The following is a 26,061-nucleotide window of genomic DNA, read 5'->3' as shown; positions in this document are numbered from 1 at the left end:
AGAGGCCTAGAGGTGGATAGAGGGGCAGTTGTTGCGTGGAATACGTGGCTGTGCTTGAGAAACGGCGCCGAGCAAGGCAAAAAAAGTGAATATTATTCTAACGGCTGTTGTGTGGTAGTGGCAGAAGGACACACCATTATGACAAAGTGTTCTTGTCTGCTGCTGATTTATTAATACCATGAAAAGGATAGCTTATTGTTTTATTTTTGTTGAGCACGGTTATTTATGGTATTTGCAATATAAAAAAGACTAATGATGTACTGTGTTTACCTATGCTAGTCTTAGATATAAAGCAGTTCCTTTCCATGATTGTCTTTCTCATCTTTATAAACACCATCAAAATGACATATCTTTCTGGGCAAGATAATAATATAATTCGCATGGATAAATCCATCCTGAAATCTGTCATTTAAAATAGAGGGTGAGGGCTGTTAAGTACTTGATACTCTATTAACAGAAAATCAAACTAATCCTTTCCAGGAAACTGACAGGCAGCGTCTCTTCTGTTCAGGAAGAATCCTTAGTAAAATTATTATATATGCCAATGTAAATCCTCAATAACTGACCTAAATATACAAAGTGTGGGTTTTCAGTAAGCAAAGGAATATATTTTGTGAACTGGTTTCACAGAAGTCTTGGCTGTACTTGTGAAGGGACTTACCTAAATTAAGTTTTCAAAGGTTTAAAATCTCGGAAGAGAGAACAGCATTGTGCACGTTGTATCCAATAAAGATGAGATTTCAGTTTGTTGCCAGGAGATGAGCTGTTTATTCATAAGTGGTCGTGACAGCTCACTGGTCTCTAACAGGACACAGCCTGGCAAAAAAAAAAAATAATCTTTTTTTCATGCATGTTAAAGCATTGTCACATATTGGCCATTGCCACTGCTCGCTGCAGTGCAGATTGTAATCTTTGTGTAATTTCTGTTTACCAGGCTTGTACTAAATGTTTCCTTGACTGGCAAATGACACTTAACCCAATTTATCGCTGCATCTTGGTACCGCACAGCACACGAAGAGAAAGCAAGCAGGGGAAAACTGACTTTATTGAAATTTTGTTTCCTCTAATTCTGATTGGAAATAGGTTTGCTTGTTGGTATAACATGCTTTAAAATGGTGGAGATAAAGGACAAGCTGTTGTAGCAATAGAAAATACAATTAACTATGCAGTAATAGCCACTCCTAAAATTCACTCTTTAGTTATGCTCCTGTGGAGGACTATACAGGCTAAGAAAGATTTTGTAACTACTGACATGCCATGTATCTCCCGGTGACCATGTCTATTAGTTTTTGGCTCCCTCTTCAGTAGCGTAACAGTCATACTGATGCTGATGGGCACCAGTGACAACCAACACAGTATCTTACCTGTTATTCTTCCAGACACTCATTTATTGGCATTACTGTTGATACAGTAACACACTAATTTCTACTCAGTGAATTTTCCTATGTTCTTTCTTCCTAACTTAGCGTCTGCACTGAGGGTTTTCATGCTTGATCGGATCCAGAGAGGAAGTATGGCATTCTTCTTTGTCAAATGAAGACACAGTTCTTCTAGTAGGATTTTTTTTTTCCACTTTAAAACAAAACAAAAATACAACTCCGGGCATGATAGCACTTTTAAAACCAGGCATCTTTGGCTGGTTTTGCCTTTTGGAACTTGTTTTCATTCAGTGCTAGCTGTTATGTTTCCCTTTTTAAAAGGAGTTTGAATAATAAAAACTGGTTTACACAAGAACAGGTACTGTGAAAGAAAAATGAAATAAATGTCACGAATGCTACAAAAAACTGCTAAGCAAACCTGTTAAAAACTAGCAAAAACACTAGTAAAAGTCATGTTGCCTCTAATGATGTGTTCACCTAGCACATGATAAAAGTGGTGAACTTTTCTAGTCTATTAGGAATTAAGAGGATGCCAAACTGTCCACAGCAGTACTGTATTACCATTTATGAATTGGATAATCAGCTGACAAATCTTTAAAGAAATGACCAAGAAGCTCTCTAACGTATTAATATTAATTTCTTTTAATTCAAAATATAAAATAGCAGGTAAGTGCCTAAACCAAAAGAACACAACTATGGCCGTATTCAGAAAAGGTTATTTAAGGTGACCTAGGTATCTGTGAGCCTAGTCCGATTTCACTCTTGCTCCCCATCCTAGAAATTCAGTTAATGGAGAATAACAGATCATCATTATAGTAGTGTTTTGACAATAGAAGTAGTCTTGTGAGAATTTATGGCTGACTGTAGATTTGTTCATGTTGAAATGGCAAGTAAATGGAAAACTCTGGAGAAATTTAATTAATTGGTCAACATGGCCTGTATAAATGAACATTTCAATGTTGTTAAAGGCTGTAAGTTATAAGGAAAAATAACCAAACCAAACCACCTACATTAGCCAGACCAACCTGAGAACAGAACAAGGGAATATGTTCTGAGTAGCTGTGGCTTCAAGAGATGTGGAACTCACAAAAGGGGCAAGCAGCTTAGTCTGAACTTTTGGTATGAAATCCTGTGGCAAAAGACCTATGGGCATCTGGGTTTATAAATAGGAGTTTTGAATATGAGGAGGAATTTATTTCTGTTTAAGCCCTTAATAAAGAGTCACTCTTGGTATGCTGTAAACGTCTTGGTAATCATGTTCTTCAAAGGATGTGTAAAAACAGCAGAAGTGTAGAAAAATCCCAAAAAGATAGAGGACTGATAGTTATGCTTCCTGGACACATGAATAGTCAGTATGTCATATATGACTCAGTCCAGATATGTCTCTGGAAGAAATGTTTCACTTAAATACTACTTATTGACAGAAACACAAAGGTGGCTTGTTAATTAGCTTTATTTTATACAGAAGATCCAGTTGTTGCTCTGTTGAGCCTTTTTGACTTCTGTTTGTATGGCATACAAGAAGAAAATTTTTGTCTTATTTCTGGCCCTGGGATCTCTAAATTATGCTGCAGGAGTTTAGGGTATTTATCTTGCCATTTTTCAAAATAAATGTCTGGTTTTTCAAGTGCCTTCCAGAATTTATGCAACTATGAAGATTCGGTGCTTACTAATTCATTGCTCATAGCTTTTGTTTGCCAACTAATTTTCTGTCAGAACTTGGTCCTAATAATATATATTAACTGTAGATAAACTAAATCTGTCTGTAAATCTGTGAGAACAAGCCAGTTTGTCCATTTAAAAAAAAAACCAAACCCAAACCCACAAATACTATTTACTCACTTCCATTAGGTACAATAAAATGAAATGTATTTTGCATCTGAGATTGTGTAAAGGATATGTTTTTGAAATTGTAAAAGCTATGTGATTTTTTAAAACTATTTTTTCTAGACTCTGATTTTTGCATTGTAATCTGTTATATCATACCAATGGGAGGAGGGAGGCTGCGTGTATAATGAGTGCACATAATGTGAAACAATACGTAATTTCATCTCTGTTTAACTTTTTTATAAAGGCAAATACAGTCTAACGGGGACTGAGTCATTTCTGGCAAGGTCTAAAGGGGAAATCAAGATTAATTTAAAATGGGAAGCTTGGCAGCACATTCAAGAGAAACAAGAGACAGAGGAATAACTGAGAAGGAAAGTAGAAATTGATACAGTGTAAGCACAGAGCTGAAGGACGAAAAAGATGACATGGAAGAGAAAAATATATGGGAAGTTAAGGAGATATTTGACATGAGCAGAGAATGCATTAGGAGCAGGTGTTACCAAAAAAAGCCAGTGTCAAGACAGATTAACGATCAGAGAAGGTAGATAACTTTTACTGCATGAAAAGGATTCTCGTAAGATTTAAGTATAGAACAAACAGCTTAATTACTTGACTTCAGAACCGTTTCTTAGGGTTCCTAATGCACACTGTTCTTTTTAAAAACCCCAGAGAGACATCAGTTGGATTGGGACCTTCAGGAACATAATGCAGTCTGTTACTCAACTCAGTAGAACAACTGGTAGTAGCAAAATACCAAGAATCACTGATTAATAAAAAAATCCCCAAGATTCGTTTTTACCGTTTGCTTTGCCTGAGTGTGTTTGGCTACAAAGGCATTTTGAGAGGCTGATATATTGGGGTCAATTCTAGGTCCAAAGAACATGTTCTGGAGATGAGAAGGCATTCTGCCCCTGTCAGATTCCCCAAGATGTTCCTCATACTGTTACTTACAACGACACTCTTGGCACTCTGTGGTCCCTTGTTCTGCCTTGCCTGATTTATCCCTCTATTCACTCCATGTCCTTCCCCTCATGCCTTTTGTTTTTTCCCTTCAGCTCCTATTTGTGCTCTCTTCTTTCAACAGCTTCTCCCTGGCACTTGTATGAGGTGGGGGACTGCGAAGCCTTATCTTTTACCAATTTTGCTTCCCTGATGGCAAAGCTCCATACTGTTCTTCTGTCCCTTGATGGCTCTTTTGTTTGGTTTCCTGATGGCCGTTCAGACTTTCTCCTTCTATTTCTCCATTCCTTTTGTTCAGGCTTTGTAAATCAATCTACTTTCTTGCTGCTAGCAACTAGTGGGGGAACATTTAAACCAGATGCCAGACACTGTCTGTGCTCTCACATCTGGTTCCCTGTGCTACAGCAGCGCTCTCAGCAAGAAGAAATCATCTGAAAGGAGGGTCTTTTAAAAGCCCACTTAGATCCTTGGAGCATGCTTAGGCATGAGTGATTGTGATTGGTATGTTGTGCATATTCAAGATTGTGGCTTCTAGTCCTGAGACAATTTATTTACAAAAGTAACTAATCTGGCAGGTTGATACTGCTTGTGCAGGGAAACTTACAGTGGAGAAGTCAGAGATATGAAAAGGAGAGAGAAGGCACAAAAATTGCCTGGGCTGAAAGCAACTTTCTAATAATAATAATAGCAGAGAAAACGAACTCAAAACTGCCATGGTTTTTGGCTCAGTTAGGCGAGAAACAGTATTATATCTTCCTGGAATGATCAGATCAAGGAGACATTTATATGCCAGATTTTCATCACATTTATTCTGAATTTTAAGTGATCTGTAATGTTGGCTGACTGGTGTAAAGTGCCTCAGATTTGAAGGCCATTTAAAAATGGAAAATGTGTAACTTTTCTACTCAGATACGCATGGAACCCATGCCAAGGACGCTGATACGGCTGTTGAAGTGAATGGAAATTAAACAGTTTAATTGAGGTATTATTAGCCAGTGCCAGGTAGTTTAAATGTGATTAGCTGGTTGTCCAGTGCATGCCAGATTTTTACATTTAGATCTTCTAGAGCAAAAATTTCAAATATTTCTAGTAAGCTAATATATGCACAAACTTTCTCATGTGGATTTTTCAAAAATATCAATAGTGTGAAACCAATGAATATTTCATTAGATCCTAAGATGCCTCAGTCAACAGTAACTAGATTCCTCACGTCTGTTGTCCAGGAAAGCAGCATTGGAAAACTTTAGTAAAAGATAAAGATAGTATCACTTAAGAATTCTGTTAGCGAATCTTTCCCTGATGGTGGTAGAAAACCACCATAGTATTTATCTTATATCTAAGAAGCAGCATTTGAACATATAATTGCTAATTTGTAAAACGTAAATAAGGAAAGTTGTTGTCAACCAGATAATATCTGTCTTATCTGCATTTAACTGATGCAGTTTAAGTATTTTTCTGTGTTTGGTTTTCTGCTCATTTGTAGGCTGGAGACTGTAGCTGAACAGGCATTTTAATGCTTTTCAGTACAACTGTAACTTAGGAACTACCACTAGGATAGTTTTTCTAGGTTGTCTAGTCCATCCATATTCATTGATAGGATGGGGTAGTTTCTTGCCATCTCTTTTGCCAGTGTTTTACCTGTCCCTGTATTCAGTATTCAAAAAAACCATGACCTTTTATTTTTACCTCAGAACAGCCTAGAGCCTCTAGGAAAGAGACGATCTGGAGACCTGGGTGTATGAATGGACCTATACAGTCCTGTGGGCTTTCTGCAGTTGCAGCTTTTTCCTTGAAGTCAGGATAATTCCGATATGCTGCATTAGAAATTTTTTACAAGCTGAAGCTCTGAATCTCCAGACAGAGATACTAATGATAGCTAGGGTTTTGTAGCAATGATTTTTAGATCAGAGGCAATGGTTACACCACCTAATTTCATGCATCACCTGAAACTGGACAGCCTTTCTTGCCTTCCTACCCTTTTTTCAAACTGTCAGCAAAAACATATCTTTCAGGGAGGTATCCAGTGAGATTTTTCTCTTACGAAAGTATGTGTAGAAGTCTCATGTGTGGTGTTACTGGCTAAAGAAAGTGTCAGCTTAGTCTGCATATTTTGAAAACTAAGGGAGTTTCAGAAAATTCTTTACAAAGGCATTTTTGTTTTGGTGCAAAAAACCTGGTTTGACTTTAGAAACCTTTAAAGGAAAGAGAGGCTTGGATCATAATGGATGCAGGAGGAGGCAGTCATAAATGTTGACTTTCTGAGTTTGCCGAATTGGTAATTAGGCTTTTTGATTTGGTACAGGTTTGTTTTTTTTCTTTTTTTGAAAGAAGGAACATTTCATGAAGCATTTATTGGCTTGTGAAATTAATAAATCAGCAACTTCTGTAATACTTATGGTTGAAGTACTATATGCTTTATCCTGTCGTTCTTGAGAGACCAGAATTCTCATAGCATAGGAGGACTCTGCAGCAAGAGTTGCATGAACAGAAGTAACTGGTCTTGGACTTCCAACAGGGTGAATTTGGCAGCATTTTAAAATCTGAGAGACTGTTAGAATTAAGGAATTAAGCCCAGTTTCTTTCTCTCTGCCTGTGTAAATCTTCTGCATTTAACAGCTGCATGCCTTACAGAAGCATAATAGCTTAAAAGGCTAAGGTTTAAATGAGTATTGTTGGGCGACAAAGCTAATGCACACGACGAATGAAACTCTTAGATCACTTCAAAAAGGGCAAGAAGGGAGGACCTAGGGAACTACAGACCAGTCACCCTTACCTCTATCCCTGGGAAGGTGATGGAGTGACTAATCTTGAAAAACTATTCCCCAGTCCGTGAATGACAAAGTGATTGGGAGTAGCCAGCGTGGATTCACAAAGGGGAAGTCACGCTCAAACAACCCTGTAACCTATGATGAAACCACTGGTTTGGGAAATGGAGAGGGCAGTGGATATTGTCTGCCTAGATTTCGGTAAGGCTTTCAGCACTGTCTCCCATGAGATCCTCCCAAAGAAGCGGGTGAACTATGGGCTGGATGAACAGACAGTGAGGTAGATTGAAAACTGGCTGAACGGCTGGGGCAAGAGCATGATGATCAGTGGTGCAAAATGGAGTTGGAGGCCAGTAACTAGTGGTGTACCTCAGGTATCGATACTGGGTCTGATCCTGTTCAACATCTTCATTAATGATCTGCATGATGGGTCAGAGCACGCCCTTAGCAAGTTTGCTTGTGAGACAGGACTGGGAGGAGTGGCTGATATGCCAAAGCATTGTGCTGCCACCCAGAGGGACCTCAACAGGCTGGAGAAATGGGCTGACAGGAACCTCCTGTAGTTCAGTGAGGGCAAGTGCAAAGTCCTGCACCTGGAGTGGAACAACCCCATGCACCAATATACGCTGGAGTTCAGCCATCTGGAAAGCAGCTTTGCAGAAAATTAGTGGACATAAGAGTTGACCACGAGCCAGCAACGTGCCCTTGCTGCAAAGGAAGTGAAATGGGAGGTGATTCTTCCCCTTTATTCAGCACTGGTGCAGCCGCACATGGATGGAGTGCTGTGTCCAGTTCTCGGTTTCCCAGTACGAGAGACGTGGACATCCAGGAGAAAGTCCAGCAAAGGGCCACAAAGATGGTTAAGGAACTAGAGCATCTCTCATCTGAGGAAAGGATGAAAGAGTTGGGCCTCTTCAGCCTGGAGGCGAGAAGGCTTGGGCGGGCATCTTGTCAATGTGTACAAGTATCTGAAGAGAGGAATAAAGAAAGCAGAGCCAATTGACACCAGAGACATTTTAAGTTGACACCATAGTTCAGATTCAAGTCGAATCCTTTTTTTTTTTTTAATCTCTGGTCTTAAAATGCTGAGATTGGTTTAGAATTTTAATTTCCATATCAATATTTTTTTCTGTCATAGAGAAAGTAATATAGATTCACAGAGCATACCTTTGCAGGATAAGTCTTCTCTTGTTTAAAGACTTTCAGTCTTTTAGAAATGCTAAGTGTTGTTCATCAAGTACTTTGGTAATCATTTCAGCTCACCAAAGACAGCAAAGGTACCTTAGCTATGGCATTTTCTTTACAGTATTTGCAAATACTTGCTTGAACATCTGCTATGACTCAAGACCTACAATGCTGAAGTGGTGCTGTTGTATTTTTGTAATTCTACCTTATTTCACTACTATAGGTGGTGTAGTTTGTAGCTGCCTTACTAAATCTCACATGAACATGGATTTACATTCTCTGGGACCAATTCTAGATGTGACATACCTCTTCAATCATCGCTCTCAGACATCTCTGAAATATAGCTCTCAATTCATACTATGGTATCTGAAATGTTACCAGAATCTTGCTGCATCTCCCCCATCTCATGAGATGCTCTTGTAATTAAATCCGTGGAATCTGTTAGACGCAAGTATGTAAAGAGGGAGTAATTTCTTCATTTCTTGGTAGCAGGGTGGCCCCCACTTGCAGTGGGGAATGCCCTAGGAACACTGTAAAACCCAGGAGTTCCCAATCTTGAAGAGAGAAAGTGTGTTGGAGCTTAGAGCTATTCATCTGGCAGGCAGACATCATCTTCCTGTGCAGTAAGGCTTATGTATAAATAGGCAACAAAGCACCAATGCTTATTAAGCTAGTTATCCTTTTTTTTTTTTGTGACAATCCTGCTTATCTTGATTTTTCAGTAGTAAATCACACTGCAAGCCTGTATCTCTACTATTGCAGAAAGTCCTATCTGACAAGTTGAGCTTTAAATGGGTGGTGAGCCACAAAATGGTGGCAAAGAGTTCACTACTGCAGATTGAACTCTGAAGGGAGAAAGATAACTATTCTAGGTTGGGCCAAGAAATACCAAATATCTTCCTCAAAGGTCTGAGTCTAGTGTTGCTGTCAGATGCTCTGGTTTGTTTTTTTTTTTTACCTGCATTCAGTAATTATATGTCTGCCTCGTCACCTTTGTGCTTAGTGTTCAAAGGAAATGTGTGCAGGGTTTGGTAGTAATAGCAACACTGATTTAGGAGAGAGTACTACATTTTGTGAACTTGTGCAGTACATCCATTTTGTCTGATTTTTTTTTCAAGGGTCAAAAGCTATCAAACGTACAGAACCAGCCACATTGCATAACCATGGATACTCACTAGTTAATAACTATCAGATTAGGCAGAAGTCTGGCTTTTATTACTGTTGAAGAAGAATGACTCAAAGACTGATCTGTATGTGTAAATGAAAGTGATTCTTTATTTGTAGAAAACATTATAATCCCCCTCAGAGTTAGGAACAGAGGCCATTTGAGGCTGTTCGCTGTAGTGCTGGAAGGGAACACCTTACAACAGTATTAATATAATACAGTCTTCCAAGAGTTGTAGCCATGCATCTCAGTTCAGTCACTGGATACCTCAAAGAGGCTTTTGAAGAATCTTCTTAATCTTTAAGGTCTTTTCTGCTGAATGTTTTGGCCTTACTTGGATTAATAGACTCAGGAGCAAGATCTCATATTGTGGGGTGGGTGGCAGGTTTGAGATGTTAAACATCAATTTAATGGATGAAAATTATTCAGGCTCACAGCTGGTCTGCTGTACACACTAGTTTGTAGATACTGATTGATGTTTTCATCTCAATAAGGGATCAATTTATCTGATTTGGGGTTTAGGTTTTCCTTTTTTTGCTAATTTTCACTCTCTCCCCTTCAAGCTGTAAACAGTATTTTGTATTTGATAGGGGGAGAAAAGTCCTTCCATTGCTTTTCAGCATTTGCAGAAAGAAGCATTAGCCTACCAAAGACCATGTAAATTGATGCATTTAGTGTATTAGATTTTGCCATGTAAAATGGAAATACTTCTCCAGGTCTGTGGTGGCTTCTGAAACTTTTCTGAAAAATGTCCATATCTTGAGAGTGGACAGAAGGCTATCCTGGGATTAATACATATGTTTACCTAGAACAGTATTTTTGCATCTTAAAAATAGGATGTCTTGCTAGAGCTGCTGTGGGGTCTTTACTTTAAAAGGAGTCTGATCAGTCTTCTCCACATCTTAAGGCCACTACATGCTAAATTCTGTAATTAATGTAAGTGTGAATGCACATTCAAAAAAAGATTGAGTTATCCTGCAGGAACAGCACTTCTTTGAGAACTGTTGCTTTGTGGTTTCTGTGACTTCCTGTCTGTTATAGGGTCTTATACTTTGGAGCTTATGATAGCAAAGTGTATTGGGTTTGTGTGGCAAGGTTTTGGTAGCGTGGGGAAGGAGGGGAGCTACAGGGCAGCTTCTGTGAAAAGTTGCCAGAAGCTTCCCCTGTGCCCGACAGAGCCAGTGCCAGCCAGCCCTAAGATGGACCCACCACTGGCCAAGGCTGAGCCCCACAGCAACAGTGGTAGCGCCTCTGTGATAATGTATTTAAGGAGGGGGAAGAAACTGCGCAACTGCAGCTAAGAGAGAAGTGAGTATCTGAGAGGAGCAGTCCTGCAGATTCCCAGGCCAGTGCAGCAGAAGGGGCTCCAGGCGCCAGAGCAGAGGTTCCCCTGCAGCCCCTGGTGCAGCCCCTGGTGGGGCAGGCTGTCCCCCTGCAGCCCATGGAGGCCCATGGGGGAGCAGATCTCCACCTGCAGCCCATGGAGGAACCCACAGTGGAGCAGGTGGATGTGCCCAAAGGAGACTGTGACCCCATGGGAAGCCACTGCTGGAGCAGGTTCCTGGCAGGACCTGTGGCCCTGTACAGAGAGGACCCCAGGCTGGAGCAGGTTTGCTGGCCGGGATGGTGACCCTGTGGGGAACCCATGCCGGAGCAGTCTGTGCCTGAAGGACTGCACCCTGTGGGAGGGAGGGACCCACGCTGGAGCAGTGTGTGAAGAACCCATGGAGGACTGTCTGCCATGGGAGGTACCCCACACTGGAGCAGGGGCAGAGTGTGAGGAGTCTTCCCCTGAGGAGGAAGGAGCAGCTGTGATGAACTGACCCTAACCCCCATTTCTGTCCCCCTGTGCCACTCGAGGGGAGGAGTTAGGGAAATCGGGAGTAAAGTTAAGCCCGGGAAGAAAGGAGGGGTGAGGGGAAGGTGTTTTAAGATTTAGTTTTTATTTCTCATTATCCTACTCTCATTTGATTGGTAATAAATTAAACTGATTTCGTCAAGTCGAGTCTATTTTGCCCGTGATGGTAATTGCCAAGTGATCTCTCCTTGTCCTTATCTCAACCCACAAGCTTTTAGTATATTTTCTCTCCTCTGTCCAGTTGAGGAGGGGGAGTGATAGAGCAGCTTTTGTGGGCACCTGGTGTCCAGCCAGGGTCAACCCACCACACAGAGAACCTTGGGGATGGATGGTCTCCATGATACTTGCACCAATAACAAAGGTGCTCTGTGGATTTACAGAGTAGGTACAAGGCCCCAAGAGAGACAAACCACTTTCCTCTTACATGTACAGAATGTGCACAAGGCATTTGATTGGTTGGCAGTATTGCAGGAAGAGTGGCAAGGAAGCTGCGTAGTTCTCTGTTTTCTTCTGTTCCCTGGCAGAGTCCAATCACATCAGTCTTGCATCAGTCTTCGTAGTTGCAGATGTCATACATTGCGATTTTAAAAGCTGTAGGGATTATTGTGCAGCAGTCACAGTCATGTTTCATTGTTATCCTTATCACCAACTTTTTCCTAATAACTAACTTACTTTCCCTTGCTTCATTTTGTATTCTACGTGTCCACGGAAAAAATTATTTCCTTTTCCTTGTATTAGCCTTTTATATACTGAAAAGTCATCATTTTGTCCTCTCTTGAACATCTTTTCTCCGGACTAAATAACCCAAATCCTCTTACTGTTTCCTTAATGAGCTCTATTTTCAAGGCATCCATTCATTTTTTTGTTCCTCTTGCCTGTATGTTTCTTGAAACGCATTGCCTGTCAACAGGGAACTGCCAAGGCTGAAATAGATTCTATCAGTTTAACCTGTTTTAAAAAAAATAAAACTACTTACTGTATGATAAGTAACCATGTTGTCTGATGCCAGCACATTATTTAAAAGCTAGAGCCTAAGGCATTTACTGTTGCTCTTACAGTAAGTCTGGAACTTAGTTAATGAGCTCAGCAGAGCACTCTGGTCACATCTGCAGTCTCCCATTAAAGTATATGCTGTTCTGGTCACTTTGCTCTGAGAAGAACCTATGCAGCTGTGTCTCAGTTCTCACTCCAGTGCACCATGCACCAGGTGGTTTTGTTATCCAGAAGCAGCAGTGAGATACAACTGAGATGGCAGCGGTAGAAAGTAAAGGCATGACTTCAGCCAGTTTTTTGCTTCCTTGGATTCAGTCTTGAACGAGAGGGATGTAGAGAGGTAGTTTTACCTTCTGATGCTAAATCAGTGGTATGTGGAGTCCTCAACAGAGGTGACAGGAGGGTGCCTCTAATCACAGCAAGTTCTTGCAGGTTCTGCTAACATTGACAGTTGGACTAAACGATCACTGTAGGTCCCTTCCAGCTGAAATAGCCTATTCTATTTTAACACGGTTGTCTGAACAAGCAGGTACTGCTGCTGCCCTGATGCTCTGGTTTGCTCACATGCTGAAATGGCTGGTGCAGTGATTGCCTTGCTTTAACTGTCCTTGTTGAGATTTGTGCACGTTTGGATCAGCTCAACCTTTACTTCATACTATAGTTTGTTCCCCAAATCATCATAGTACGTTTCAAATTGATTAAAAGCTGGATAGTGGTACATAAGTAGTTAGCCATTAAGAATATTCTTCTAGTGAGGATGTTTCTAGGGTTGTTCTGCCATTGAATATCCTTACCATAGGGCTTCAATATCTTTTATTAATGAATAAGACAATGCATAGCACTTCCAGAGGGTGCAAGATCCAAAAGCTGAAGCTAAACAAATTCATGCCACAGATGTCTTTCTGAACTATGTACTCTTTAACTGGAAGTATCATTCTTTTCTGGATTAGGTGTTGAAGCTTGTCTGCGCTGTAGAGGAACTCCCTTTAGATGATTCCCTATAGATAGTTCCGCCTGGTCTTGACCCATCTACTACTTAAAAATCTGAAAGTTCAGCACGAATTTCTGACATGTATTTATAGATGCAAATCAGGTACTTTATATGTAACTGGGCCAAGATAGAGCTTTTAGTTCTCTTCAGGGTTTCTTTTTCCCCAATTGCCATAGATTCCACCTGTATTATACCTCTTATTTATACTATGCCTTCATATTTTTACTTAGTCCTTTACTCAAGGTCAGAGTGTTTCTGACTTTACTGATTAATTTTGGCATATTTTCTCAAAGATTGTCTCTTGTCAGTATCTTTGCTAAAAATCATTCAAGCCACATTGCTCTGTTACTTCACAATCCTTTCAAGTCATATTCTGAAGTATTCTCTTTTTCAGTTTAGACACATCCCATCTTACGATTCATTTAGAGTACTTGGGTAAAAGTTCTTTTTTCCTGGCTCATTGCTTTCAGATCCACCTCCACCTCTCCATACTCCACTGCCTCAAATACAATTAGATGTCATCTTTAATACTCTTTTCTGTTTTATTTCATGTCTTGCTAGTCATTTCCTCAAATATTAAGATATTGATCTTTTCCCACCTTCATATGAAAAATGAGGATGTTCTTGATTGCTTGTTTTTCAGCTACTTTTCAGCTTGCTTCTCCAGTGAGCATCTCTTCTGTTTTCCTCCCATAGTCTTTACAAAAGGGAGAAATTATTTTTATATGTCTAACAGAGCTGTCTTGTGGTCCTTCTTAAAGCTCTTATTTCTCTTGATTACAGAGTATTGGTCAGGTAGTCAATAATAATGTTTCTGTAGTATGTCCATGTTGCGTAAGTTATTTTGGGGCATGGTAGCTCTTTTTGTTACAAGTTTGTACAGCGCTTCAAACAGATGAATGATGTTATCTCCAAATTAAGAAGATACTTTTGCACCAATGTAATGAATGCTGACAATGAGTTAATTAAAATGTATTTTAGCAACTAGCTGGTAAAACCAGTTTTATGTCATAGGGATCTACCAAATATGACTTCTTGTAAAAGATGCTTCTTATAGGTGTATAAGGAACTTTCTCCCAGTTGCTCATTTAACTAACAAACGTTAGGCTCTGAATAAGGGTATTACAGATTTATGTTCCAAAAGTAAGTAGGAACTAGAAATCAAAGATACTTTGTCCTGTCAGTGATTTCTATGAGTAATCAGACTTGAGCAGGAAGATTAAATCTATAATTACTTTGCTTATGCATTATCAATGAGGAAAAGCTACAGGAAACTGCGTATATATGGTTTTATATAGGCAGTGTTCATAAAAGAATAGGAATTCTGTCTGCACTCTCTCTCTCTATATATATCTCTCGTTAAAAAGAGATTAGAAATTTGTGAAAGTTAAAATACTTGTCTGGGGGATGGGGGAGTTGTCTCTTGATTTTTTTAGCTCCAAAATATAAAGTATGGTTTAAAGACTGCTTTAGAAAGCGCTTGAAATTCCTAATATTGGTGGAGGGACGTGGGAGGAGAATTTATATTCTTCTTTGATAGGAGCCTAAGTACTATTGCTGGAGAGCATGAGAGAAAAGAAATGAAAATTACAAGTTTTCTTTTCACGTACAAATCTTAATGAAATTTATAAAGTGAACAAGTGAAAAATAAATGATAAGTTAATACTTTTTTTACAATGTAAAGCTTTTCTAATACAAAGTGGTGGGTGGGGCAAGAAAATTTCAGTCTTTGTAGTTCTTGGAGATAATCAGACTTTGTAACTATTTGCAATTGATCCTACTATCTTAGGTTTTCAAGATCAAGGCAGTCCAACTGGCAGGAAAACTTCTTCCAGCCTTCAACACACCTACGGGTATACCATGGGCAATGGTGAATCTGAAAAGGTAATGAATTTTCTTCTGTGGGGAAGTGTGTTCCTCCCTCCCCTCCCAACTTAAAATTAGTAATGGCACGTCAGTTTTTCCTAGTAGTGGAACTGTAGCAGATGTGGACAAATCAGCATTCCTGGCACTTTAGAATAATTTTAATAGAGTTCAGAGCATTCTGCCTCATTAACTGCAACAAATTGTGACCATGATTTTTTTTCTCCTGATTCTGCAATAAAAATTCAACATGCCAGTGGAATATGCCAGTGTATTATGCCATGTGTTGCCCTAGACCTTAATCATTGGTTCTTTAGTCATTAAAGAAAATTGTTTGCAGGGCATGCTTGAACTTACTGGGTTTTATGTACCATGTGAGCTGTGTGTAACCTTCAGAAGACTCACAATGTTTTAGAAGATGGTCGGACTTGGAAGATGTTAATTCATTTTACAGTTCAGCTTAGGTCTAAAGGCTAGTGTGTTAAGTCTGCTATGGTCCATGGAGATGGCTCCGAGGCTCCTTTAGATCAGGTCAGACACTGAACTTAGATGGTCTGGATTGCTTTGTGGAAGAGAATTGCCTTGCTTAATTTATCTTGTGTTGATTGTTCAATGCTGGGATTTCCCTCAGATTTTGAGAGCGCGCTTTTGATGCAAGGTATTTTTGAAATTTTTATTATGTTCTTAAACAGTAGCTGGATTGGGATGCATGTCTAGATCACATGTGCACTTAAGTTTCGGGATATTAAATAGCAGAGAGGTTTTGAATTGTTTTAAATTGTTTTCCTTTTAGGAGAGATACTTGTGCTTCGTTAGACTGTGAAGAGGTTTAGGACTACTTTGAGAGCATTAGCCTTACGTGGTGCTTTGTGATCAGGAAATGATCCTCACTTTGCTGTCACTTCTCGGGTGAAGGCTGTGGTTTGCCCTTCTGTTGGCTCAGGGTGCCTGTGGGCACCAGCTGTGCCTTTTTCTCTGCTTTGCCTGTGCTGCACTTTCCCTGTTTATTTGACTTCTGTACAATTAATATTGTTGCGTTAAATTTCCCTGCAGGCTTTCCGCATGGCATTACGGTTTACTTGGTCTTGTGTTCTTCCTGCAGTTTTATAGGGCTTGCAGTTCCTCTGTGCATAAGTTAGGTTTTTATTTTTGCTTTGTTTAGCCCAAGCCTGCGCTGTGATTCCAGTATGTTTGAATGGCCCAGGTGGCCGTAACTCCTCAGGCAGCACAGGCATCTGGTTCACTGGCTTGAGCAACCTAGATGGTGAGGTTTAAGAAGCTGCAAGTGGTAGATGCATGGATACTTGCCAGTAAAACACGGAAGCTGATTGCATAGGTCGGGTATCGGAGCACAGTCAGGAAGTCAGGACCAGGGAAGAGGATTTGCAGTAGGCGGAGGAGAAAGGGTTGAAGCACCAGAAATTTCTTGTGTGCTGCTGTTGTTGTTTATGCATTTTACTTTACTGTGTCAGTCTCTTGGTAATGTACAGAAGCCACCACAGAAAATACAGTGGCTGGCATGCCGGGGGGGCAGTGACAGTAGCAGGCATATATAACACTTATCATGAGGCTGACAGGCACTAAAAGACAAGGCCTGAAAGAAATATTTGGAAAATTATCGATTTGTGTTTTATTAGGTTTTGTATTGATAATGAAACACTTAATTTTCTGTTTTTATGAGAGCTGTACATAAAAAAAAAAAAAACCCAAGACAAGCTATGATTTTGTCTCTCTACAATCTGTAAACACTGGTTACTCTATTTTAAAAGGTGTTCTGTCTCAGGTCAGAGCTACAATTACTGCTCTGTAACCAACATTTTTCCTTTACATTTCCTTTTTCTGATTTATAGTTTAAAAAATAAGTAAGAAGGCATTCCTAATTGATTGTAGTTTTACTGATAACTGAGCTCTTTTATGAGAGGAAGTAGAAGTAATTTCCAGGAAAATGTAGTTAACTTAGAAACTAGAAGACCTGTTCCTGGAAGGTGGTGAAAACTCCTGTGTTAGCTTAAAACAGAGGTAACTTAGGAGTTACGACTTAGCAAGACGGTATCTCTTAGAGTACAAAAGGATGTGGTCTGTGATACTTTCTGTTGATTCTTTGTGAGCCTGAGGAACTCACACTAGTCTGCCTACAGTAAGCATACTGTTCTCCTGTGTAGCTACAGATAGGGCCCACTCCCATCTTGCTGGAGTGTCTCATACTGACTTGAAGCACATCCCATGCAAGCAAAGGGAGCACCCCAGATGTTTGACAGCACAAGGAAGCAAATGCTGCCACCTTTGGAAGTATACTTGTCTCATCTGATAAGTGATTTTGTTTGATTCTAGTTCTTAAGCACATGCAATAATGTAAACATAAATAAGAATCAGGATTGGGCCCAGTGTTAGGACGTTATATTTCTGTGACATCAAGATATTATATCTTTTAATCACAAGACTTTTTGTTGATGAGGTTATGGTATCTTTTTTCCAAAAAGACCCAACCAGTGAACCAACCAATCGATCAAACCACAACTCCTGTAATCTTAAGTGTGGGTTAATATTTTGCTGTTACTTGTTTAATTTGCTACGGTGGTTGTTACTAGTGCTGTGCACAGTAATTCTGATTTTTTTGTTCTTTTCTCCCTTTTTTATGCATATTTGTTGGAACTCAGTGGTGTGGGTCGAAACTGGGGCTGGGCTTCTGCTGGCAGCAGCATCCTTGCTGAGTTTGGTACTCTGCACATGGAATTTGTCCACCTCAGCTATTTGACAGGGGACCCTGTATACTACAACAAGGTGGGTCTCAAATTCAGTTTTTTATCATACAAGTGTCTTTTTATACTGTTTCATCATAAATTGCATTAAAGGGGAAGTACTTTCTACATTGCATTCAATTTGCATTCTTGGTAGCAGATACATTTTTTCATACTTGTATTTCTGTTACCAAATAGATGACTTTCTCAAGTAGAAGTTTATGACAAATATTCTTATTTGTTTCAGCATACATTTAAAAATCATAATTTTTAAACATGTTTACGTGAGCAGTCCTCTAAAAGCAAAAACATACTAATCTTCAGGAAGCCCTCGAGAAAGCTTCTGGGTTCAGGTTAAGAAAACTTACTACTTAAAAAAAGAAGAGAGATTAGATTTAACTCTGTACAGAGAACAGATGAATGTTGTTAGTGGTGATCCTGATTCTTGATTTAATTTAGGTCATGCACATTCGGAAGTTACTCCAAAAAATGGATCGTCCTAATGGACTTTACCCAAATTATTTGAATCCAAGAACAGGCCGGTGGGGTCAGCGTAAGTATCCTTATTTTGTTCATTCCTGATTAAAGCTCTACTTCTTATTTTGTTGCTGAGTTGGAGATCAGAAAAATTATTCGGTAGGGCATGAACAGCATTGCTGGCAAACAGGCAAAGTAGAGGGATTACTTAGACTTTAGATCTCCTGAAACCAAATTTTCCCTGTTGTGCTCTCTGGAGTCATGCAGTTCAATTTTTATGGTCCTTTCTGAAAGGACCTTCCTACCAAATCTGATGCCTATCCTTACTTTTATCAGTCAATAAAATCTTCAGTAATAAAGAATGAGGCTGAAAATAGTTTCCTCATTTTGATTTTTTTTCCTGGTTTTGTCCTGCAAGCCATCTGGTAAGTGGGTTGCTGTAAGGTTCCATAGAAGTAATGCATGTTTATGGTGGTTAAATTTGAGCCCCTTCACCCTGTGTTAGGGACTGACATTTACAAACATCATTCTCCTACTTTGTGGTGTGTGAAATGGCATGATGAACCTCCCTATAGGTCCTGCTGTTATCAATGTGTCTCTTGTTTAAAAAAAAAAAAAAAAAAAAAAAGGACTTTGGAATTAAAAGAAAAAATTGGTTTTGTTGCTGAAAATTTAAGTGGAGAGATAAACCATGAAGATAGAGACACAAATATGATTCCTTTTCCTGAAGCGGTTCTTCCAAGAAAAGTTGAGTGGTTTAATGCTTTCATAGTGGGTGTAATAAAAGAGAATTCTTTTTTCTTCAAGGTTTCTGTTCCTGTTTCTTTTATGAATGCAAACTTAGGAAAAACAAGCAAGATGATCTATTTCTGTCCTGTTTGACATCATTGACAGATTTTGGGGATTTCAACAGTTGGCTGTAAATATCCAGCAGAACATGTTCTGGCTTGCAAACTGAGAATTTGCCTCTGACTTTGAGTCTGGTATATGAGGGAAATTAATGCAGCTGTCATTACAGTGGCTGTGAAAAGAGTTGTCTAATCTGATTGTTAAGGCCAAAATTCTCTCCAGAGAGTCTAATATCTTTCAGTGAATAGTGACACATTCTGAGACTGACACATGGATTGATGAGAAATTCTTCAGACAAATTCAGGTCTAACGATGAATTCAGCAAAAAGAAAGTGAGCAAATACAAATATTCACCTATTATTTATTCAAAAGACAATTTCACGTTGTTATTCTGAAATGATTTTTTCTACTGCTTTTTTCTATTCCTAACCAATTGCTCCTGCTACTTTTATCAAAAGTAGTCTAATGTGGCATATCACCAGGATTCTTTAGGGACTGCTTGTCAGTTGTAATAATAATAATGCTCTAAATTACCAGCTCTTGGGAATAAAATAATTTTGGTCACTAAGAATAAACATACAGCGAAAATTTTAACTTTGCAGATGTTTGATGGAGCTCAAATGTACAATTTAAATGAATTTTGGAAGATAACACATTTGGGACTAAAGTTTAGGATTACAGGCTGAGACTTAAGTTCTTAGGATAAAAAGAAATACAACTCTATAGAGCCTTTAATTTTGCTGTGCTGCTCACTAGCCACAAATGTATTTCCTGGAATTTGGTGGCAGGGGGGGGTTTTTTGTTTGTTTTGGTTGGTTGGTTTTTGTAATGGGGTTTTGTTTTGGGGTTTTTTTGAGCAAATAAGCTTCCAAGTGCAGACACAGATGTTCTTGCAGTGTTTCATGTCCAATTCAGCAAGCATTTGTAAACCTACCTTGAAAAGTTTCGTGGGGACAAGAAAGCAAGAATGCCTAATTCTGTTTTTCCTGCCACAAGCCAGGATGGAATGATGGGAAACTGGTTTTGTTGTATCCCTGATAGATCACTTTTCAGTGAATCTATTTGCAGAGATTTAAGAAGGTGCAGTAAAGGTACACACACACACTGAAACACTGGACGTATGAGCTGGAACAGTTGAGGCTTAGACATGAATTTTTCTTCTGATTCTCCTGCAGAGATCATATCCTGCGTCAGAGATGTCAATTAAGTAAGGGTGGGGCCTTCACACACCACATCTCAGTTCACTAGAGGAGTCCTGTCAGAGTCCACGAAACTGTTGCTGACTTGAGTCACGTGGTTGGTATTAAGGGCAGGCGAGGCTTTTATGTCCTCCTTGGAAGGTAATTTCAGAGAGCATTGTGTTTGGCTTGTTACATACTTTAGTACTGGAAAGGCTGAGACAATGGAAAGAGTACCAGAGCATAACTTCTCTTCTTTCAGCTTCTGGGAAAGCTGCCTTTCTCATCTTTGCTGTGACCTTTAGTTCGGTGCATGTTATCTCGTACAAAGTACTTTCTCCAGATAGTTTCTGAGAATTATTTCAGAACTCTTTATTTGCCTAGGTACATGTAACTCTTGACTCTGACCTTTCTGGGTTTTATTTTTTTTTTACCCCCTTCCTTTTAACATTTTTTCCCCCTCCTCATATTTTTTGGCTCCACTCTAGTTAGGCTTTCTATTAATCTGTACAGTGTTCCAACTAAATCATGAGTGTGTGAAATAGGTAAAATAAATCTACATAAATACACTGTTGAAGAAATATGGGATTTAGCTGCAATATAGCATGATTCTAGGGGTGGGTTTGTTTTCTGTTTCTATGGCTGTCATTCTAGTGGTGGGTGTATTCTAGTGGTGGGTACCTTTATTCAAAGTAATAAAAATATCAGTGATGTGGATATAGCGGCCAGACTAATTAATGTTATTACTACCAGTTGATTATCCGGAGAGTATTAAACAAAATATATAATGGAAGAATCCATTTAGGTCACGTTTTTCTCAGCACTTAAGTTTTGTGTTTACCTCTTAATTTATTTTTTTAAAAGAAAAAAATTTACATTATTTGAATAAAAGAAAAAAGATACCCTTCTGTGTAGTTTTTCTGTTTAATTTTGTTCTAACAGGCTGATAGGTAAACTTGAATACTTAAAGACAATTCCTACTGCAAGACAGATTCGTGGAAGGAGAAAGAAATCTCAGACATGTTCTGTGGCTTTGATGTGGCCCCATAGGACTGTAAGCTGGATGTATCTCTACTTGCAACAAGAATTTTGTGGTACCTTCTACCTTGATACTTGATACAGTATTTTGATACCTTCTCAGAGGTATTTGCACAAGGAGCCTAGGCACGTCCTCATTTTGTGTTTTTAACCAAAAAAACCCACAAGGATTACATCTGCTTTATTTGCCTTGCAATCCCAAGTATTAAATGTTACTGTGAGCAACTGATGTGCCTTTGAAGTACCCCATTTAGAAATCTTTCCTTCCTTTTTCCTCTTTGCTCCAGAGATGCGTGCAGTGATTTATGCTGCCATATAAGTAACTCCTTAGCATATGTAAGGTCTCACAATGTACTGCCTTTCTTTTTTTGAAGCTCAGATTTTGCAGAATCTAAATGTCATGTTGTCCATCAGAACCTTGTATGAACTGGATATAATTCACAAATACAAAGCTTGTATCTCAGCTGCTCGTTTTAGGAAATTAGGGTAATAAAATTCAGTGCTAGGTATTATGGAAGGGGAAGGTTAATTTGTTTACAGAGTCAATAAGCCAGCTGATTTTTACCTGCTCTCATTTTCTCGTAAGTTTAATTCACTCATAGTCACTGGTACCAAGACATGTCCAAGTCATCTGGACTCAAAGAAAAAGGGACACTGCTATCTTCACATAGCTGTGAATGATGATGAGCTAGTTTTTGGACAGATCTTTCAGGGATCAGCAGTTGTTACTGGGTTTTTCTATGCTTCAGAATATTTCTGTCTTTGGCCTCCATAGATCTTAGGCCACATTGCTGTGTCTGGTCTGTTTTTCCTCACTTAAATGTATGTTTAAAAATATATGTATGTGGTCTGTTCCTTTCTTGGGCTAGGGGAAGGGGAGCGGTGTATGTAATACGCTGCAACTTTGTCGCCATCCTTTTGATGTCAGGATGCAGGGTCTCATGAGTCATTTTTCCTGCTGTCGTTTGATTTATCAGAGTGCGGGCCTTTTGATCTTGATATAAACAGCGTGTTCTGCAATTTCACTGCTGGGGAATGATGTGCTGGGGACAGTGCCCCTATGACATACAGACCCTCCTTTTTGCTCATTGTTCTGCTGCTTCTGCTGGTACTTACAAAGACATGCGTTTTCATTCAAACCAGGCAACTTTTCTCTTACAAATACCTAAAAAGGTATAATCAGTAAAGTAACTTACCAGTCAATTAGTAATTATGGTTCCATCAAGAAGGATGTGACCATGGCTTCCAGGTCCTTAAATAGCTGGAGGGATGAGTAAAGTCATATAGCGTGACATAAATCTAATGTATAGCCCTGTCTTTGTACTGCTTACATTTTTATGAATAAATATTTCCATGTGCATTTAATGCATCTTACATAGCACCTAAAGAAGTGTTCTGGTGACAGATCACCTTTTCTTTTTCTGTTTGCCTTGTGAAGCAGCAGCAGCCAGGGTCGGGAGCTGCAGCAGGCAGGGCTGCACAGGGACGGCCGTTCCATCCATTTCTGTCCATTTGAATGCCATAAAACCCAGTCATAAAAGCTGCTGGGTGAATGGCTTACTGTTCACTGCTAAATCTCCACGCTTTCCAGTGGGAATGCTCTGTAATACAGCTGTACATGATTGGACCCTTACTGCTGTGTAGCAGAAACTGAGTTTGTTATACCCAGGAGGAGGAAAATGATGTCATGTGTAGGCTAAATATTTGTGTTTAAGCTTGTAATGTGCAGGTATTATTACAGCCTGAGTGGCATGACAGACAGCTTTTTAATGGATTCAGCTCAGAATTTGTCAGCTCACTGGGGATTTTGCTAGAAGGCAGAGCTATAGTGCCCATAGGAACGTTGACAGATTGAGTTTTTACTTAAGGACTAAGGTGATGGTCCAGTAGGAGCAAGTGATTTTACAGTACTTCTGCCTTGGGGTTTCAGTTTCTCAAGACTGAAAGGTGGCAAGAAGCATATTCTAACCTCTCACATTAATGTACAGTTAACTTTGTTAGTTTTTCGTTTCACTTGGTAAGTGGTTGGTTTGGTGTAAGCATCAGAACTCTGAATTTAGATTATTTTTAAAAGCGGTGACAGTGCTTTCTAGAGAAGCCTCCTAAGCAGTTACAATGATGTAAATTTTTATTAAAAGCAAGAGATTTCAGAAATATGGAAATTAACTTATACTGAAGAAAAATTATTTTTTAAAAAATTGAAAATATGTTGCGAAGATTTAATTCTAGTTTGCAAATGCAAACAGGTTAGATGAGAATTCCGACTAGAACAGCAATAACAAAGAAAATGCCAACCTGCATGTTATTGCCAAGTCAGGACACGTGTTTGCACATTTCTGTAAGCTGGGCATTCTTCTTTCCAATTTTACAATATCAAGAACAAATTATTGCATTTCATCTGGCTCCAACATCTCTTGCAAGTAATAATGTTACTGAAGGGGAACTCAAATCACTCTGGCTTCACATCTCACCTCCTGCAGCTGGACTACCTGGGTTGGTTATGTAAGAAAGTTGTGTCAGTTTAACTAAAAGTGGGTTTTAGACTGCATGTGGCTTCCACATGCAAGAAAATAACCAGAGATATCTATTCTATGTTAGCCTTCTGTGTTTATTACACCTTAGTGATATGTGAGTGCATTAACGTGTTACTGTAAAGTAAGCTGGTATGTGAATTTACGGCGCGTGAGCTGAGCATTGCTATTAGGAATGTAATAGCAGATACTGAAATTATCATTGCTGAATGCTGATGTGATGAACATTCAGACTGCAGTCTATTCCACAGTGCTGTTGGGTTCACGTTTCCTCACTGAAAACAAGACCCTTAGGTTTGCAAGTGGACTGAGTTAAAAGCATAGTGAGGGGTACTCTGTCAGCACGTTTACAAGGACTCACCAAAGTGTGATATTGGTCCACGTATGTGTACTTAATGCACTAAATTTAAATGCTGTCTTTCATGTACAAAGTGATTGCTATCCTATACAGACAAATAAGAGGATTCACACAGGTATTTAGCCTGCCTTGTTACAGGCGCTGTCGTTAGCACCTTTAGGTGATGTTCCCACTTTCTTGCAGTTCCCTGTTACTATAGAGTAAGCAGAGGCACAGCCAAGGTGACTGAATGGGAGAAATTTATATCCTGTTTCCCAGTTTGTGCTGTAGACTAGCCTTTAAATAAACCAAAGCAAATGCCTTTCTGTATGTGCATATTTCAGTTTCTTCAAGGTGGTGGACTTTCATTTTTAACAGTAAATGCTGAAATTAAACCAAACGAAGCAATTTTAATTTTAAAATACTATTTAGAGAAGGCTTCCATGGATTTAATTTAATTGGATTAGACTTACACTTCCATTAAAATGGTGCAATTTTCACCTGTAGGAAAAGCAATAAAAACAACTTTAAATTACTGTCATTAAATCAGTGCAAATATTGGGTGGATATTCCTAAATTTTTATGCCTGCCTGTACAGCTGGTTTTAGTCTAATGCTCTTGGGCTGAGCTAGGTAATTAACTGAACTGCTTCATTTAAACTCTTGCAGGTAATAGACAAACCATGAGTAATACACCCTGTTTTCATTTGTGATAAGACATTGTATCAAATATGTAGCACCATCTGGCTATATTTTTTTGTCAGTATCTAAAGGAAAATTGAAAATAAATTTGGTCTAAATATTTGTAATGCGCTTTGTTAAGGATGTTAAGAAAGCCACTGCATCCAGCAGACTCCCAAGACCTGGGGATTCCTCCTTCCCAGCTTGTTGTTCCTCTTGACCTCACTTTTTAATAGTTGTTTTTACTCTGTCACGTGCACTCAGGATTAAATCCCCTGGGAAGAGCAAACATACGCGGGTCTTTCCAGTTGCTGAGACACAGGCCTAGGGCCCTGTGGCCCATTGCCTTTTCTCCAGCCGCCACCACCCAGACCTACCAGCCCCTATGACCTGCAGCCCCTTTCTCCAGTTGAACTTGCAACACGCATCCCAGTCCCTCCAGCTACTGGCACCCAGACCTCCCTTGCGTGCCAGTCTCTCCAGGTGCTGGCAACCAAGACCTGCAGGCTCTGCGACGCATGTCCTCTTCTCCAGCTGCTGATGTTTACACCCTGCAGCACGCACGCATAGGATAGCGAGTGGGATTGCACCCAAAAAAGAAAGGATTTAATAAGAAGGGAAGGCAGACTGTGCTAGTAAGGTGCAGGGTTCAGGCAGACAAGCGTGTTGATCGGCAGCCTGTTTACATGCGACCAGGCCCTTTTAACCCACCTCCTCTCCATTTTTCCCTTGCTAGTTCCTCCCTAATCCACCCTGATCCTTCCCTTTCCCTCCCTGTGGCCCTAAATAGCCTATAGTAAGTGTTATCTAAAGCCACAGGCCCTTTCTGCCAGCTGTTCCATAAGTACATTTTGCACAGTCCTGCAAGTCCCCTCAAATACCTCATAATGCTCCTGACAGTCACGTTTCCCCCTTATCAGTGACAAAGTTCTGGGTGGCTCTCCCAAGGCTGTGGCTGAGTAGTTCCTTCAGTGGCCCATCAATCAGTAAGTGAAGAGTTCTGCTCTGTGGTATTGTCTGTTACCACCTGCTCGTTAATGTCTGTGGGTTTAATTTACCAATTTCCTTGTCATTTGTTATTTCTTTTATATGGAGTAGTCCTTACCCACATAACTCGATGAAGGAGGTGCTCTCGCATTCTGCGTATTCCCACGCATCAGAATGCTAATACCAAGAATAATCAGCATGTCAGCTGAAGGATGCTGTCCTGGCAGTGTGAGCACTGTCTGATGTATAGGAAGAGC

The 26,061-nt window shown here is 39.6% G+C and overlaps 1 protein-coding gene across 2 annotated transcripts in view; it reads left to right on the top strand.

The window, feature by feature from the left end:
• The window catches only part of MAN1A2 (mannosidase alpha class 1A member 2), a 146,171-nt gene that overhangs the window by 79,311 nt on the left and 40,799 nt on the right, over window positions 1-26,061 (top strand). For both annotated transcript variants that reach the window (XR_004842056.1, XM_009639106.2), the window contains exons 6-8: window positions 14,916-15,010; window positions 17,647-17,770; window positions 18,187-18,280. Coding sequence is in view for 1 of the 2 variants with exons in the window: in XM_009639106.2 (XP_009637401.1) it covers window positions 14,916-15,010; window positions 17,647-17,770; window positions 18,187-18,280 (313 nt within the window). In the remaining variant the exon portion in view is untranslated. The remainder of the gene's footprint in view (window positions 1-14,915; window positions 15,011-17,646; window positions 17,771-18,186; window positions 18,281-26,061) is intronic.

The sequence above is a fragment of the Egretta garzetta genome, unplaced genomic scaffold (genome assembly GCF_000687185.1).
Source record: "Egretta garzetta isolate BGI_Z169 unplaced genomic scaffold, ASM68718v1 scaffold85, whole genome shotgun sequence".
In the NCBI taxonomy this organism is placed as follows: domain Eukaryota; kingdom Metazoa; phylum Chordata; class Aves; order Pelecaniformes; family Ardeidae; genus Egretta; species Egretta garzetta.
Note: the sequence above shows the minus strand (reverse complement) of the source record. Positions and strands in the feature narration are given on the sequence as shown.